General features: G+C 37.5%; 1 protein-coding gene and 1 long non-coding RNA gene across 2 annotated transcripts in view; one reads left to right on the top strand and one right to left on the bottom strand.

The window, feature by feature from the left end:
• The window catches only part of LONP2 (lon peptidase 2, peroxisomal), a 98157-nt gene extending 82817 nt beyond the window's left edge, over nt 1–15340 (top strand). Inside the window, exons 13-15 of the mRNA XM_005289834.5 lie at nt 6421–6628; nt 9476–9666; nt 12677–15340. Of these exons, the coding sequence (XP_005289891.1) occupies nt 6421–6628; nt 9476–9666; nt 12677–12898 (621 nt within the window). The 3' untranslated portion in view covers nt 12899–15340. The remainder of the gene's footprint in view (nt 1–6420; nt 6629–9475; nt 9667–12676) is intronic.
• Nucleotides 1–16093, bottom strand: part of LOC122173915 (uncharacterized) — a 31950-nt gene extending 15857 nt beyond the window's left edge. Inside the window, exons 1-2 of the long non-coding RNA XR_010592560.1 lie at nt 15960–16093; nt 246–359 (exon numbers count right to left, since the gene is read on the bottom strand). This is a non-coding gene — a long non-coding RNA (uncharacterized LOC122173915). The remainder of the gene's footprint in view (nt 1–245; nt 360–15959) is intronic.
• Between the last annotated feature and the right edge of the window lie 2855 nt (nt 16094–18948).

Below are 18948 nucleotides of genomic sequence, written 5' to 3'. Positions count from 1 at the left end.
TGTAAGGGTTAGGTCTGCAGTGTCTAAGTCCCTTTGTGGGTATAGCCCTCTGTTCATAATCATAAGGTTAATTCACAACACACAATAATCTTTGCAGGTTCTTAAAGAACAAAACCTACATTTCCTAAGGTGTCAAAGTAGGCTAATTACAGATTTGAAACAAATCATGTAATGAGGCTTTGGAAGAATCATAACAGTGAAACAGTAGCAAGTGAAACTTTATCTATACCAAATTAAAAACTCACCAGTCTTTTCTGTGAACATGAGTGATAGAATGCTCTTGAGCCCAGCAGCAGGTAGATCAATTGTGCTCGGAAGTGGAAAGCTTTGGTGCCATGGAAGTATAGAGTCCCACAAATCTAAAAAATTAATGTATTTGATGGCAGATAAAAAAAAAATAAACAATGGTCTTTGCCTGTATGTGGGCACTTTCAAAGGAGACCTTTTCTAACAAATGCATCATAGACTCATAGACTTTAAGGTTAGAAAGGACCATCATGATCATCTAGTCTGACTTCCTGCACATTTGTTGCTGTGGTGGTTTTTGCAGGAGAAAGGAATCTCACCCAGTTAGAGGAAAACTCCTTCTATGACTGTCCCATGGTAAATGAGGGAGTAAATCACAGAAATGCCTACCAGGAAGGAATAGGAAAAGGTGCAGAGGTGAGGGCCTCCAGAAAGACAATATAATAGCAAAGTGTTAACCAATAACTAAAGTAACCTTTCTTATTGATCTTGGTATAATTGATCAGTGACTTAATGGGCATTTGTCAGCTATGCTGACTTATTCAGTTTCCAAATCAGACACACTGGAGATGTGTGGCAGAAGTCTGCGGTCTTAAATATACTGGCATCAGCTAGTTTAATGTGTCATCTTTCTCACTGAACATTCACTATACAAAATAATTACTTTTCATTAACTCAAAGTAACATACCCTTTTTTGAAGGGGGGGAGAAGAGTGGAATGTATCATGTATGGCCTTTTAACTGTTCTCATTCTGTTAGTAATATGCAATTTCTAGAGGTAGGATGACTTGTAAAGTTTTGTCTATTTTTATTCCCTCTGGCAATTTTTTTGTGAAAAATTATTTAAAGTAGGATGTGTGTTTTATATTTGATCCTGTGTCTTGGCAGGAATTACGGGTTTTTAAGCTAAAGGGAAAATACTTTGCGGACAGAAAGGGTGAGTTTTGAAAGCTTTTTCTGTGGCATATGAAAAAGAAACCCAATTTCCTTTTATCTGTGTTTGTAGTCGTACTTTGAACATACACAAGTTAAAAAGAACAAGGAATGAAAGTAATTTTTTTTGGCCAAGGACTGTTTTAGAAAATTGAGACTTCTGAGTGTGAAAGACATCAGACTTATAATATAAAAGAACAGATAAAACAGGGTCAGTTTCTTTGTATTCCAAATTAATTCCACATCTGAAGAAGACTGGCTCCAGTCCCACAGTCAATGAAAGTTGTATAACTGGGGAAAACATTTAATTTCAGTATATAAAAAATTCACAGAGATTGTTAAATACATGAACTGCATGTATACATAATGTATTTAATGTGTATATGCAACTCTCTTACATTATGTCTAACAAATGAAGAAAAACATATTATCTATTTTGCAAATACGTCATACAGAGTTCTGAAAGATATAGATACACCCCAGAAAGACCATGAACCTGGTGAGATTTAAACCTATTCTTATGTTAATACAGTATGTTAGGATTTATCAGCACATGATGACACTAATAGTACATGACTACCTTAAAATGAATAAATTTCAGTTGACTAGCTTTGGGTCCTGAGAGGAACATGGCTGTGGAGCATATGTGCCAGTAATAGTACTCCATAGAAATACCTTGTACTCAGACATTGGCCAGTCAGTGACCAGCCCAATACACACAATGTATCTTTAGCACATTTAAATTCCTGCCATGTAGGTGGTGTACCTTTTCAATGTATGCTAAAACATATATCCCTTATTAGAGACCATTGGGCAAAATACAGATGAAACTGAAAATGTGTGAGTGACTATAATTACAGCATAGTGTAGCTATGAAGATTATTGACCCAAGGAAGGCATGGTGCTTAGTATCATTTAAACCTTTGAAACTTGACTGACTCCAGCTGCAATTAAAATTCAGTCAGAAGTCACAAGTCTGAACTGCATACTGGTCTGATACAGCCACAACAATATTACTGCTTTGCTATACTAAATGAGACTTTAAAGTATGTTCTTCCCCGTTTTTTTAAAACTGTTCAACCTATAAATGCGTCCTAAAGCAATCTTAAGGAAAGATACTTAGAAGCTAGAGTCCTCCCCCCATCTAAATGCCTCCAGTTCTTAACTATTCGTATAGTTACAAAAATGTAATGTTTTCTCATTTTCAAGCCTTGCACTTTGACACTATAGTCAAGTAGGAGCTTCATCCTGTACTATTTATGTACTGTGTATAATAAGTGTAAGACGAAAAGTGATGTGCAGATCAGGATGCTTGGAGGAATTTGATCCTGTACTAAAGCCATAGCTACTTTGCCATAGCCAGCTTACTTACACTTAGGAGCAGGAAGAAGGCCTAAGAGAGGAAGCTGCCAATATGATGATCATGCTTAGACCCATCTCTCCCCACCACACTCCCCTATTTTTTAATCCAGTGTACTTGAGCAAGGTAGTAGGTGCTCTGGGAGATGAGGTAAGACTGCTGCTTAATACAGAGGACTGACTATGCTTAATTTTACTTGTGCCCATACTTAGCATCTGGTCACATTTGTGCTGCAATGCTACAATCTTGGGCACTGCATGTGGATTTGTAGGATCAAAGCCATCACATCATGACCAAATGGGTCCTGTTCCTACAAATTAATACAGCAAAGAAATATACATCTGGAAAGCAACGTGCTTTTTTTGCTACCTAGTTTCACTTTTTATCTTCCTTTATCACATCTGAAACTGTTCACATTCTGAGAATTTTTCTTTTTCTTATCTCTGCTGATATTAAAAACATGATTTAGTGAGATCAGCTTCTCTTTAGATATTTGTCCCATTTATTTTTGGCCCTATCCATGCAACCAAAACAGATTTAACAATGGTGGTTTATAATTACTTTATAACAAAGGTTGGTCTTATCGCTACCTGGGATAAATGATTTTAAATAAAATGTTTATGCAGTTTGACCTCATCTCCCTCCATCATCCAACAGACAAAAGAAGGCCCAACCCCTTGTAACCTGATTAAACTCATGGGCCCAATGACTATTGAAAATGACTATTGTTAATTTCAGTTGTTTTGAAGTGTAGTGGGGGCCTTTGTTCTAATTTCAATTCCTCTGCCATTGTTAGAAATGAAGTGATTCAGAAGTGGCCCAGGTCTTTATCTACCTAGGAAAAACTTTCTAACTACAAAGATAGTTAAGTACTGGAATGTGTTAGCAAAGGAGGTTGTGGAATCCCCATCGTTGAAAGTTTTAAAGAACATTTTGGATGTGCACTGTCAGGGATGGTCTAGATATACTTGGTCTTGCCTCGGGTAGGGGATGGATTAGATAACCTGTGAAGGTCCATTCCAGTCCTACACTTCTTTGATTCTATGCTAGCTGCCAAGTTTTGTGCAGTTTCATGTGACATCTTATGCAAAATATTTAAACTACTTTGCATATAACCATAAACTTCAGTTTAAAAAATTGTGTGGATTTAGTGCTGATGAAAGATGTTGGCTTGAAGATATTCACTAGGCTGTCAAGACAAGCTTCCCTCACACACTGCCCTGCCAGCATGTCTCAACCCAAATCTGGGTATGGGGATTCTCCAGAGGATAGCAGAGGTAGTTCAGTTTTCAAGGCCTGTGCAGTTCTTGACCTCTGCCAGTTAGTGCAAAGGATGGTAGGGGAAAATGTCTGACACTTGGAGTCTGTCCTATTAGAGACCGTGGTTCTGTTCCTGGATATTCCTTAAGTAACCTCTTGTTACCTTATTTGTGCAATTGGGAAATGATACCCTTACCATAGAGAACAGGCAGGTATGAGGCCTTGATCAGGAATAAAGGTTATGAAATACACAGATATTAACATGATTCAGTAAAACAATTGAGACTCATAGTGTCCTGGCCCCCAGCCCAGTGCACCATTCTGTAGGCCAATGAGTAGTCTTTGGGGTGGATTTGCTCATTATACAGGAGTCTGTCTGAGATGCATAAAGGCCTGACAGGTTCCCAAATGCATGAGTATCAGGCAGCTGGTCTCCAAAGCAAGAACAATAAAATGTTGAAACATTGTTAGACACTTCAAACCAGACAGAACTCAAATAATCCTTGGTTTTGTTTATTACTGGACTTTCCTTACTACTCTGGGTGAACAGATGTTTGTTGTTTAATACTCTAATAATATGTGATGAGAAAAATGCATACTGTAGCTAAAGTAAATTCCAGGGATTGGTCATTGTAGCTTCTATTAGGCTACAGGTCTTGTAGAGTTTTTAGTAGATTAAATGATCCTAGTTGCTTTTAAGAATGCCATATAAGGGAAATCAAGTCTCTTATGTACAAACAACTTTCTTTAAAAAAAAATTCTAACTAATCACTTGACCTGTGAATAAATGCAAACAGCTCAATGTCTTGCCTGAATCCAAAGGCACTGTGCCCTCTGATATTGCATCCTGCCCCTTCCCCTTCAACTAAGGAGCAGCAATCCGTAGCAAGCAGGAGCCAGTCTCAGGTAGCACAGATACAGCTTTCACATCTGAGCCATCAAACTGAAAAATAAAGTAAATACTAAGAAAATCACACTTGGCTATGGGTCAAGTGTAGCATGGTACTAAGCGCCTTGCAGCACAGACAAAGTATAGAACACAAAATCGAAAATGTCAAAGTACTGAAAAGGAGTGTGTGGAGTTTAAGTTCCCTTTTCTGAGGGGATAATAGCTTCAAATACATTTTGTTGCCTTACACTAACTTTAATTCTTACACATGTGATAAGTGTGTGGCTGCACATGACTAAAATGGCTAGGGTTGGAAGCAGAACAATCCCTCTGAGAGACAGTGTGAGAATCAGCTGCCTTTGGGAGTTATGCCACTCCAGCTACATGAACAACGTAGCTGGAGTCAACGTGGTGTAGGTTGACTTACCCCGGTGTCTTCACTACGCTGCGTTGATGGGAGACGCTCTCCAGTTGACTTATCTTCCTCTTCTCAGAGAGCTGGAGTCCCGGAGTCGACCGGCGAGCACTCTGCTGTCAATTTAGCGGGTCTTCACTAGACCCACTAAATTGACACCCGCTGCATTGATTGCAGCAGTGTCTAGCTGCGTTTTTTTCATGCACATCCTTTTGGCCAGTAATCACTGGCACCAGCTGTAGAGTGAACAGTTGTTCACTCATTTTAACTGCAGAAAGGAAGTTGTTTGTACTTGTTAGACAGGAAAGGGAACTTATGAAAGCCAAACATTAAGAAATCTTTGCATTCTCAGTTTTTATTATACTTTGGTGATGGGATGGATTACTGCCTGAATATTGCATTGTTAATTGTGTTTGGATGTCCATTTAGTAGGAGGAGCCTTGATCAATAAAATAAACAGGAGTACAAAACACCCTTCCTTATGCTCATCTCAAATTGATCAAAATCATGTTGTTCAGAAGTAGGCACATGGTACTTCCTAAGGGAAAAGGCCTTATTAGTTAGTAGAACTGTGCAAACCATTTGTGATGAATAATTGAGTCAATTAATTTTACATCTTCTCTGTTCACACATTGTCCTCTAGCAGATTGCAGTTTTCTCCAATGTATTATTTGTTTGAAATGCTTTACAAAGGTTTGCAGTGAGTGATGTTTGGTAGGCATCTCATGATGTAGTTCCTGTTCCCAATACAATGCAGCATAAATTGCAAATGTTTCTATTGAAAACATTGTTTGAAAAAACTTTGGGGCAACTGTTCATGTAGGTAAGGCTCTCATGGTAGAAGAGTCATAAAAAGCAGACACGAGAGGGGTGAACATAGTCAAATTGAACTCGTTTAAAAATTGCACCAAGTATGTGCAGAATGGGCCTGATCCAAAGTCCATTAAAGTCAAAGGAAAAACTCCCATTGATTTAAGTGGACTCTGGATCAGCACCTGTTTGCCCAGCTGCATGTCATAGATGAGAGCTAGCGCATCCATTGACGTGCCCTAATGCTGTAACTTATTTTCACACTTGGGGAGAATTATTGCAGGGTGGAATTAAATATGAGGTTGGAGACTTGCCTTTAGCCTTTCTGTCTAAAACTTAGTAGTTGCTTTGAAGGCATCAGTAAAATCCCTGCCCTAGCAAATTAGTTTATTCTAAGAGTTTTAACTTTTAAGCTGTGAATGTGAAGAGTTTCAAAAATATTTTCAAAGCCTTGCTGAGTTGTTCTTTCTTAAAAATTGTGTTCTACTCTGAGTTGTTTTCTCTTAGGTATCTGAACGTTTGAATCAGCCAGGAGTAGCCATAGGCTTGGCTTGGACTCCTTTAGGAGGTGAGATCATGTTTGTAGAAGCCAGCCAAATGGATGGAGAAGGTCAGCTTACTCTAACTGGACAGCTGGGGGATGTCATGAAGGAGTCAGCACATCTTGCAATTAGCTGGCTGCGTAGCAATGCAAAGAAATACCAGCTAACTAATGGTATGTGAAAAACACAAAACAAGAATGTTGGTGTGAGCCTAATGCAACATAGAGATGAATACCTGTTGTAACCTCTCACCAAAGAGATGCATATAAGCAATTGTTTTAATTCCTATGCAAGGCTTATGATGTTTCTGTGATGACCCAAAATGTACCATTATATTTTTCAGTAATGAACTATAATAACAAATAGGTTGATGATTTATATGAAAAGTTGTCTTATTTAATTGATTATCTAAGACACATTAGAACAATTATATTTACCTTAAAGGAGAAATAGGCTCCTCTAATGAGACCAGCCAAAAAAAAAACCAGCCACAAATTGGTTATTTGTGGTTCCTTCTGTGCCTGCTGATGGCTAGCCAGTTCTGGCTATAGCTGAGGATTCAGCCCAGTGTTCTATTTTGTTATTAAGTGGCCTTACTTATTTAAGGCAACTGTAGATGTTTAAAATTCTATCTATTTTAAATTTCTAATTTGCTTTTCATCATTAAACTACTTGCTTGCTTTCTGGTTCTCTGTTAGCAACCCAGTGCTATGGTGTTTGAGAGTTAAATGCCTCCGGGCAGTGTTTATTTTTCAGAAATAACACTTTTTGTTCTATAAAATAAAGAAACTATTTCTATAAAAAGTAGGTTTTTAAAAAAACTTTGTTTAATAAGCCTTGTAGGCATAGACTTTTTCACTGGCTTTTATCTGTTTGGGTTGTACTAGAACTATTAAACTGTGAAGCACAAGCATCTTTTATCCATCAATATCCTGAAAAAAGACTTCAGTTTGAAAATAAGTTTTAAATCTAGTATGAAGAAGATCAAGAAAATCAAAAGTTCTAGAAGACTGCAGCATGGTTTGGTGATCTGTTGTTCTGGGGAGCTGAGTAGCCAAATAGTAAAAACCAACACAATAAACAGGACTCTCAGACCTCCTGTTGGTAGTTTCAGCAGAGCATCCAAGGACCAGATGAACGATTTCTGGCTTGGCTACAACCTATAATCTTTAGAGGGTGTATCAGTTAGAGTGGTAAATAGAAGCAGAGTTCTGTGTGATAATAAGAGATGTGTTCTGTGTCCCATATCAGAAGGGCAAGAGGAAGATGTAGACTTCATTCAGATCTTCATTAAGGGTGAGGTTAGTTTACAGGTACACAAGTCATTTTCTCTGGAGCTGTGAAGTCTGTGAAAGATGGTTGTTGGGGTACAGATTACAGTTAAGGTTTATTTTGAACCTATAACTATTTCCAGAAATTATTAGACCTTTACTGATTCCATGTTCTCATTTCCTGACTTTTAAATATTTGAGTTTTAACCAACACTCTGAATTTCCTGACTTCTAAACATTTTAAAATTTTTGTAAGTACAACTGTTTACAATATTAATTCAGTCTTGATTATATTTTTTGTCTAGGAATTTAGTATCAGGGTGGATTTATGAAGGCAATTTAAATTACCAAGAGAAACATCTCAATTTAAATAATTGATTTTAATAAATTTTTCCATTTGTTCTTCAGTTATTTTCTAAAACAAGGTGCTTTTGCTCATTAGTTGTTATAACCATTCAAACATGTTGATTTACAGCTAAGTAGAGCCTTTACACTAGATTTGGTACATTTTTTTTGCTAGCTAAGAGGATATGTTATAACTATATACATTTATTTAAGCCCTTTTATAGCTTAATATTTTCAGATTCTTATTAATTGTACAATTTTAGTGTATTAGAAAATGGTGAATGATATATTGCTTATGTACTAGATAATTAACTTTTTGCTCATGATTTGTGTTGTGCTGAATTAGAATGGTAACTGGAATTTAATTAAACATAGAACAGGACATAATTTATTTTTATTAAACAAAACAACCTTAAATGTTTTGGACACACAAATTTCTTCTTCTCAAAAGGTGGTCCACATCTACAGCTAAATGATTTATTATTAAACAGAGGGATTACTTTAGTCAGTGAATTAAACTGATTATTTCAGGGCAGCTTGGGAAAATTTTCAAATATGCCTAAATGAAAGTGACTGGAGCTGGAGTTCCTACTTGCCTATGTCTCTTGAAAATGAAACAGTCTTCTAAGTTATTTAGGCTGTCCTTCAAACTTGTAAAACTAGCAGATATCATGCCCTCCCTCGTTTTTATTGATTGGAAGTGGAAAAGAAGTGATTTTCCTACTTTTTCAACTTCCAATTCATTTCTCAACTTTGAATAAATGAAGAAGATACTCTTTTTGTGCCTGCAGAAGAAGCTATTGCTGTCAAAAGCTGGTTTTGCACTTCAACAAACTCTGGTTCCAGGTGCTTTGCTAGTGACTTTTTTATATTGTGAACTAAGCCAATCAGAGCTCAGGTAGGGAGAAGCTATAAAATAGAAGGTTGAGACCAGCCATATAGGCTCAGTGGATGATCCAGATGAAATACATGAGTGTGTTGCCCTGAGTCAGATATTTTACCCCTGATTAATTCTTTATATAGAAAATCAGCCTTTAACTCAAAATGTTTGATGAAGGCTCATGGATTCAGCATATTTATTTCTACTTAAATATTTTAAGAGATTGTAATAAGGTTAGGGCTTAAAATATCCAGTTTTGTTTTGTTTTTAAATCATAGATTTTTATCCTGTTTAATATTGATAGCAAGCTACCTTTGGCCTAGAAAAGTTTAGATTTTTGTGGGGCAATGTAGTGTGTTCATTGGATTTTTTTTTTTTTTTTTTTTTTTTAATTTTTAAGTGTACTGTTTTCAAATAATGCATTTGCGAAAAATTCTAGTTCTCCAGTGGCGTTTTTAGAACAAAGACCAGGGACAACACAGGTTTGAATTTTCCACATTCAAAACCATTCTCTTTTCTTTAAGCTTCTGGAAGTTTTGATCTCCTTGACAACACCGACATCCATCTGCACTTCCCAGCTGGAGCCGTCACAAAAGATGGACCATCTGCTGGAGTTACCATAGTAACCTGTCTTGCCTCACTTTTCAGTGGGCGACTGGTGCGTTCAGATGTAGCAATGACTGGAGAAATTACACTAAGAGGCCTCGTTCTTCCAGTAAGTCTCATTTGGAAAAGTTAACCTATATTAAGATAGCACTGTGGGGTTTTTCCTCTTAATGCCCCCTCTGTAAGATGAATTAGTAATCTTCTTCAAAGCTACTTACCCAGGTGTAAACCTTGTAATCTTGCTACAGTTCATTCCTGGACAGCCCTGCATTGTCTTTCAGTATAATTAGCACAGATGCATAGAAAAGTCCTAATTCACATCCAGATGTACACTATGAAAGTTACTTGATTTTATGCAATTTGCATGCAAAAGTTGTTAGTATATGGGTGATATTTTCAGTGGAACATATAACTTCAATTTATTATTTTTACAAGTACAAATTTCCTTTTCTAATAATTCCTAAAATTCATAATATCCATTTACATTTCCTACATGTGTGTTGCAAATGAAAAAGCATTAGTTCATGAAAAAAAAATCAAATTATTGGTATTGACAGGGTATTTTTATTATTGTAGTCCATGGAGAGGGGATTAGACTCCGGTGATAATAGCATACATTTGATTTGTACAATTAGCATATGTAGGCATCACAGATGTGCTGTGGGCAGAAGTTCAACCTAAACCACAAATGTTTTTCTTCCCCCATAGTGTTGAGTACAGTGTAGATAAAATCTGGCTTTAGTCAAGCCCTAAGCTCTTTATGAACATAAAGAATGAAGGTAAGTTGGCTGTAATTTAGTTATAGATCTGTACTGCTCAACGTGAGAACAGTATTTTCCACAATTTAAAAATGACCTTAAACCATGCCATTAGGAGGGCAGTGCAAAAACATCCATTATGGAGTTTGGGGTTTTTTTGTATTATCATAGCACTTTGGAGCTCTAGTCCCCATTGTACAAACAGAACAAAAAGACATTTGCTGCTCCAAAGATCTTACAATCTAACCATAAGACAAAAAACAGGTGGATACGGACAGACCAATGGGAATTCAAGGAAATAATGAGGCAATATTGGTCAGCATGAGAGGTTGTAGTCTCAGCACACAAGCAGCCTAATCATGGTTATGTTTTGTAGGTATCAGAGAGCTAGAGGGATCTGAATGAGTGGAGTAGATTTGTAGCTATTTAGGGAGAGCACCTCCAAGCATGAGGGGCAGCATCAAAAAAGGCACAAAACAAGTAGGCAATGGAGGCTGGCATCATGGGCTGATCATAACTAGGAGTTGACATCTCAGAAGAGGTAATAGGGTGGGGACATGTTGTGAAGGGCTTTGAAAGTGAAGACAAGCCACTTAGGTTTGTTGGACATGTGACAGGCTAGGAGAATGATCTTTATAGCACCATTCTGAGTGGATATGACTGCATTTGTTAAGGCTTGCACTTGAGAAGAGGGTGTTGCAGTAATTCAGATATGTCATCATAGTAGGCTTAATTCAGATTACCAAATTGAGTAGGGTTGTTGCACCTTAAATAACGAGACATCAGGCACAGCATAACTGTTTTTTTGGCCAGGTCATTCTTAAGTGCAGACTGCAAACACATGCCCCTATTAACTGTTTTTGAGAAATGACTCTGTCCTTTCTGAAAACTGATTCTTGAGGGTCCAGAATCCTGCTGACACTCACATGAGCATCCCATTGAATTCAAAAGGACTTCACATAGTAGGATGCCTTATGGCAGATAGTGAGTGTTAGCAAGATTGGACCCTGTTTTTATTGTGTGAAAAGCAGGATTGTTTGGTTTTCAATTTTGGTATTAAAAATACAGAATACTAATTTTTACACTCTCCTAACTCTGCTTCATCATAGCAAAAGGAAGCTCTCCCATCTCCTTCTCAAGGACTTGCATTAGTTTAGGATTTATAAGATTGCCAACCTAAGTCCATTCTTTGTGTTCACTTTCCCATCTGGAATACTTTTTCCTAAGCAAAGAATGGCCTGTTAAAACCCATTGATTTGTATCCAAGGAATGCTCTTTAATGCCTCATCCTTAACTGCTATAAGTTAGTTAAAGTAACTCATTGACATCAACAGAACTACAGCAATTTACAGAAGCTGAGGATCTGGCTTCTTAATTCCAGTAACAACTTCAACTAACAAATTTTGAGCATTTCAGAAAAGTTATTTGTCAAGTCCTTATGTTTGCAGTTATGGAAGGAAAGACTGACAATTGCATACATTAACTGTATATACAAATTCCTAAGATTACATGTACATGAACTGCATTAAACATAGAGAGAGGCTACATATTTTGTCCCTAAATGTAGAGATTCACAGTTATAGTGATAGTGGATGCTTGGCTGTAGTTTGGATATGCTACAGTATGTATTTTCAACTGCTTGAAAAGCATAGCTGTCTGCATAAGCATTTTTTGGCAGGTTTTTTTTTTTGTTTTGCTTTTGAACAAGAATAATTTTTAAAATAAAGGCTTGTCTACATGGCGCACACTAACTTGTCATGTAGACAAGCCCTAAGTAAGCTGTAGAGGGAGGCAGATACACCTGAAACAAACAGTGGCCTTTCTTTCCGTTGTTAATGCTACTAAGATACACAGTGCTTTACCATGTATAGAAAAGAAGAGCCAGAGACTGGAGGGTCCAGCAGGGCAGAGTCCAGCCTTGTGTTACCTTAAAATGGGAAACATAAGGGCGACAGATGCCTTTTTAGAAGTGTTTTTCCTATGTTGATGGGTGCAAGGATATAAGTAAGATCTCATGTTTGAGATTCTTGCAGCTATGTAGCTGAAATCTTTTACAATAATCATGTTATATTTCCCATTCTAGCAGTTTAAGACTAATAAATGCGTTTGCCTTACCCGTAGGAGCTAAAATGATTGCCAACACTTTCAAATTTACCTTCTCCTAAAAAGTGATTTAGGAGAAAAACATTCCATTAAAAATATGTCCCTGCAGTTTAAGCTCTCAGTATGATGAATTATGGATGTACATCTGGAATCCTGTCTTGTTCACTTAATATTTAATTCAAAATGCCTCTTGTGACTGCTTTGCTGAAAGCATCATAACTAAATAACTTTTCTTTTTAAATTGTGTGGTTTTAATAGGTTGGGGGAATTAAGGACAAAGTCCTAGCAGCCCATAGAGCTGGACTGAAGAGAATTATCATTCCTCAAAGAAATGAAAAAGACCTTGAAGAGATTGCAGTGAATGTGCGGCAGGACTTGAATTTTGTTACGGCAAGCTGCCTGGATGAAGTTCTGAATGCAGCTTTCGATGGGGGATTTTCAATCAAGACTGGACTTGAGCGCTTGAATAGTAAACTTTAAGCGGATTGGGTGAGGTATCCTGTACATCAACATTAAACACTCATTCAACTGTCAGATAGTAAAAATTTGATCTACGGTGATATAAAACATGAGGGCAAATACTGAGGCCTCACTGTGATGTGCTGTGTCACCCATTAAAAGTTAAGGCCTTACTTTCAGTGGGGCCTCAACCCCAGTTCTACTTGACTATTAATAATAGAAAAGTGCACCTGCAACTTTACCAAACAAGTTTTACATATGCCAGTTCTATCAGCAGCATGTCAGTCATTAATGGAGGAGAGTACACATACCTGCTTGCACACCCAAGCAGAAACCAAGATTAGGGATATATTTTTCAAAAAAGCACCTAACCCAGTTAAACACTTTTGCTCTAGATCCTAATGTCTCTGATGCTCTAGTTTTGTTACTACTGTATACAGACGGGTTTAATGATAGCTCTAGTGATTAGGCAACGGATGTGTTATATAAAACTTCATGTAATTAAAATAAATGCACTTAATTTTTCAGCTGAGCTATCAGTGAATATTGCTTACTTCCCCAGCAAAAAAAAAAGTTGAAGTGCATTAATGTTTTGTCTAAAAACCTTGCAAAAATACATTTGTTAAAATATTAGAATTTCAGAGTTGTTACATTTAAAAGAAATGTAAAGCATGAGTCACCATAACCACCTTCATTGTTCTCAAATACCATTGCCAGTGTCCTATATTCCCTATTTTGTTTGTTTTTGCTCAAGGACTTTTTAAGCACCTAATCTTAATGGTCAGTGCTGTAATTTTTTAAACACACCCAGATGATATTTAGAGTTTCTAGACCAAACTGTTAACATGCAAAAAGCTAGGAAATGTGTGATATGATATGCATTTGTGGACCTCACCCTAAAACTTTCCAATAGGTAAAATTTCAGGTATGGGGGAACAGTGGTTAAAATTTGACTTAAGACCCATCTCACCTTAATCGGCACAAATATTTAATACACATATTTGTGATAAATGAAATGGAGTTTGTTTGGGGGCGGTGCTCATAGATGTGGAATAAAATACAAGATTTCATGAACCAGAGTTAGTCAAATGCACAAATATTCACCCAGTGAATGCCACCAAAACTACTCCTTCACAACAGGAAAAAAAGATAGGCGACCAAATCGGGTCAGGAAAAGTGAAGACTTGTGGGAGAGTATATAGCATATTGGAAAAGACATACAAATATTGATTAATCACTTCTGTGAAGCATGTCTTATCCCCATTTTAATGGTTAAATGATATCTGCATGAGAAGTGTCGTCTAGCACGTTACGCATAAGGTTCTAAGCCTGGCTTTGCCACTGCATGGCGGGACAGTTGAGCAGATTAAACATCTGAACCTATTTTCCCATCTGAAAAATAGAGTTATGATTCTCTCTCACAGGAATGTCATAAGGTATAATAAATGTTTGAGAGTTATCTTTAAGAATAAAATAAGGATTAAGTTATTAAAGCCACCCAGTGCAGCAGAGCACCCTCCTAAACCCTGCACCCCCCGCCAGAGCCCTCACACATCTGCCCCAGCCCTGATCCCCCTCCTACACCCTGAACTCATTTCTGGCTCCACCCCTACCCCCAATTTCATGAGCATTCATGGTCTGCCATACAATTTCCATACCCCAAAATGGCCCTCGGGCCAAAAAATTTGCCCACCCCTGCACTAATACCTATTCACACCTTCAAAATTGTGTACCTGCTAATGGAGAGTAGGGTGAGTCCCCACTGGAAATTATGGCCTCTTAATTAATGTGAAGTTTTGGAAGAGGATTCTTAAAATATGCAAAGATGATTCTTAATTTTTTTCCTCCCAACGGTTTAGTATTTGACTTCATTCTCTCCTGGAATCTCTAAAACCATGCTCTTCTGGCAGAGCAGCAGTCATGAGAAATTTGACAAATCAGATGAGTTTTTAAAAAGGTAGGTTTTTTTTGCATGGGGGGAAATGTAGAAGGGAGAGGCAAAGGTCAGGCTTATACAAAGAAAGACTCCTTAAGTCTCACTTGTGGAAAAGCTGGATGCTCAAATGAAAAAAGGGAACATTTTGATTTGGTGTTTTAAAGCTCCAAAATTCAAATAGTAGTGGTAGTATAAACATTTCAGAACAAGAGTATAGAAAAAGCATACCCTTAATTGTCAAATTCTAGTTTCCTTTGCCACTCTACCCTTCGTAAAGAATCATATTAGTCTCTTAACCTCATGTATTTTTCCACCCTCTTATATGATGGCTATAAATTTAAGCTACCAACTTCAGTCTACACAGATGTTTTAAATTATGGGGAAGATGATTATATTCTGTCTCTGAATGTTATTTTCCTTATGTTAGTTCACGAAGAAAGATTAAAATCTTGTAGTAATGCTGATTTTTGTAACTTAAATTTTTCAGTTTGGTATTAGATTAATAAAGGTTTGACCACTTCTTGCAAGCTCATTCTACTAATGAATGACTAGTTTTGAAATATACCACCACTGCTCATAAAACTGTAATAAGGTGTGGGCTTCAAGACAAATGGGGGTCTGCTATAGAAAAATTTGTGAAGGGATGGTGGTAACTATACCATAATGGGAAATCACAATGAAGCATACACTATAAAATATTTTGCTTCAACTGGTTTCTGTATATGCAGTGTATAAGGAGACCTATTAAGCCTTCTGTGGGTCATAGGACTAATCCTACAGTTGTTCAGTGGCATTCTTACAACTGATCCATTAATTATATTAAAAGAAGGTACATCTCTACCCCAATATAACGCTGTCCTCAGGAGCCAAAAAATCTTACCATTATAGGTGAAACCATGTTATATCAAACTTGCTTTGATTAGCCAGCGTGTGCAGCCCCACTGCCCCAGAGCACTGCCTTACTATGATATATCCGAATTTGTGTTATATCGGGGTAGAGGTGTATAAAATCCCTTTCTTCAGAAGGCTTCATCTTCCCTGGTCATAGCAAGCAAGGGCCCCCAATACAAGCTTTGGAATATAGCCTTAAAAAACAAGGCTAAAGATGTTTATTGCATCAAGACAAATATGACAGTTTCTCCTTACCTGTAAACTTCCAGAACAGGAATGTCCATCATTCCAGTTATTTCCTGGGTATGTGAGAGCCCTCAGAAGTGCACTGGAATGCTCTGCAAAGCAGGAAAGTGCCAAAAATTGCTAGAAGATTCTTCCAGTGAGAGTTGAGGTATGTGAAATGCTAAGTATTATAAACATGTAATAGCGGACATCACTACATCAATAATGGACACCATTAAACAAAACCAACAAACAGGACAAGCAGGAACCTGAAAGCTTCCTACTCTCAGCTGCTCCTTTTTGACATGGAGGGACAAGGCAGTAGCCCTTACCTGGTACTGAGAGGAGCAGCAGGAACTCAAAAGCCCCTGTAGGAGCTTTCTATTTAAACAGGCATGTTTTTTTCCATTAGAAGGTGGGTACATAGATTCTGCATGGGATGGATATATTTTGTGTGACTGGTTGATTTATATAGAAAGTGTTTAAAGGAATATAGAGTTCCATCAGCTTCCATAGCAACAAGGCCACTGAGGTGTTGTCCACTATAGAGCCTAGTGAGGACTCAATTTTCCTGGGGATCCAACCCTCTGCAAACTGTACTTTTGTTTCACAGATGCACTCAATTTGTAAAACTACATTTAGAAGAGCCCAGCAGAAATTCTGTACACAAATTACATTTGCATAGTTTATGCTGAACTGCAAGTGCATTCATTTTCATTGAACTTGGTAGAAGTACATACTGCATTTTTCAGACATAAGCAGAGGGGGACTGGGATCTAGAAAGCTACTGGTGGTTGAAAACCAGTTGCACTCCACCCCCCACTTTCTTTAAAAAAAAAAAAAAATCAGCTTATGAACAGTATATCTTTAAAATAAAAAAGGGACGCACCAGAGAAGGGGGTTGGCTTATGAAGGGGTATAGTGAGGGAGAGGTGGGACACAGCCCTTCCCCCCCAATAGAGGGAGCAAGGAGAGCCAGCAGGGAAGAGGTGGGGCCAAGTCTCTCCGCTTCTGCCCATGCTGCTTGCCCCCCCAGCCTGCTGGAGCACACTACAGCTGTGCTACCCGGTCTGGCCCACTGGAGCAGCTCCAGCCAGGCCAGAGACTGGTCCTCCCCCGATAAGGTGGGGTGGGATGGGGAGAGTGGTCACAGGTTACACCCCTGACCCACAGCTTTTTTCTCCCCCCCCCCCCCCCCCCGTTGCTATCCTGGCCTTACTTAGGTTTACCTCCATGCCTGCAGACGCTTGAGGTAAACAAACCATCTCGGCCTGCCAGTGGCTTATCCTGATGGCCCGGGAGCCAAAGTTTGCTGACCCCTGAATTATACGGTTGGTTTATGAACAGGTCATAGAAATTTTCCATTTTTACTTATCCATCAGGGGGGTCAGCTTATAAATGAACCAGTTTACGATCAAATATATACGGTAAGTCCTTTAGTGTTTGTTTAAAAATGTTTGCTATTAATCATAGCTTTTAACATCTAAATAGGTGAATAAATTGAGGTTATGCATACCACCACCTTTGCTTGTACACTTTTCTGCATTAAGAACACTATTTTATTTATTGCATTCAGCTGTTCATGCTTTCTTACTATCACGTGACTCCTATCCTATTGACACAAACAGTAAAGGCCTTCCAAAGTCACAACTTCATTGCACTGAGGTGGTATTTGATGAATGTAAGTTGTAATTGATACTCAAATGGTGGCTATTAGTAGTATGGTGTGTCAGCTATCTAGTTCCATTTTGAGAACCTTCTACTTCGACTACGAGATAACCAGGCTTGGAAAGCTGCAAAAATGCAGTTGCTGTTCTTGCCTCTGCCCACAAACTAATATTTTTCCTAAGTAGGTGGCCCATCTCAGTGTGAAGCAATTAATTTTATTCAGAATAGCTTTGAAAAGTTAAATTAATTAATTCATAATACAGTTCTGTATAATCTGGATAACATACTTTGAATTATAGTAGTTTGTTATAGGAATGTTATGGGCAACTCTATATAACAGACCTATCACTGTGCATAGTGCAAACAATAACTTAACATCTTAAATAACCAAATGCATGCAAGGAATGTCTGCACAGAGAAACATTGAATGTTAACGTTCACATTTGCCTTCCCAAAGCCTATGCACCTAGTGGTTGTTTTTATTAATGGTAGTAAACACATTAATCCAAATACTTGTTTTTAGGATAGAATTGTTTGACAGTTTTCTCTCTAAGTATATTAAATATAAAGAAGAATCTTCCTTTCATTATTTTAAATAAAGATAATTGAGTAAACTTTTCTAATGTAAATAGTCACTCCTAATATAACATTCCTAGGCATTTTAAATACCACTATTTTTCAATGTGGTGGGTGCTAGTACAACATCTTTAATATAGGTCACTAATGTCTTACTGCATAACAGTAAAAAAAACAAAGTGTCTTTCATGAGCATATTTTAACCATTCTCAATCTGATGAATGACATTAAATGTCAGGGGGGACAAAGTCTAAAAGCACCATTGTGTTTACAGTTAATGTAAAATCTTCTAAAATTGCCCATTGATATGAGCAACTGTCTGTGGGGACAAGCTCACCTTTCAAGTCTATCTTAAATTGTACTCAATTCTGAACTGTCCCAAACCGTAAATCATTGTAGAGGCAAGTTAATATTAAGCCTTTAAGACCACATGTCCTGTTTACCTATTAAAAGTACAACAAGCAGCAATCATTTTATGAAAGTACTACACTTATGCTGACATACTCTTCTAAAGCAACCTTATCTTTAGTGCAAGGAAGTTAAATTATTGTGCCAGAAAAATGCAGATGAACCTCTCTTTAGTTTCCCATCAGGTTATGCTTTTTGGTGGACAGTGGTGTATTCTATTTTATATACATTATTCTCTGAAGCTTGGCCCTATTTTCAAACTATTGTGTTAGCATTTCTAAAGTTCTATTAACTAAACCCAAAACACAATTGCATCTAGGACATTGAAATGTGTCTTGTATATGTATTTAAATGTTAGATTTCCTCC

This window comes from Chrysemys picta, chromosome 14 (genome assembly GCF_011386835.1).
Source record: "Chrysemys picta bellii isolate R12L10 chromosome 14, ASM1138683v2, whole genome shotgun sequence".
Taxonomy (NCBI): domain Eukaryota; kingdom Metazoa; phylum Chordata; order Testudines; family Emydidae; genus Chrysemys; species Chrysemys picta.
Note: the sequence above shows the minus strand (reverse complement) of the source record. Positions and strands in the feature narration are given on the sequence as shown.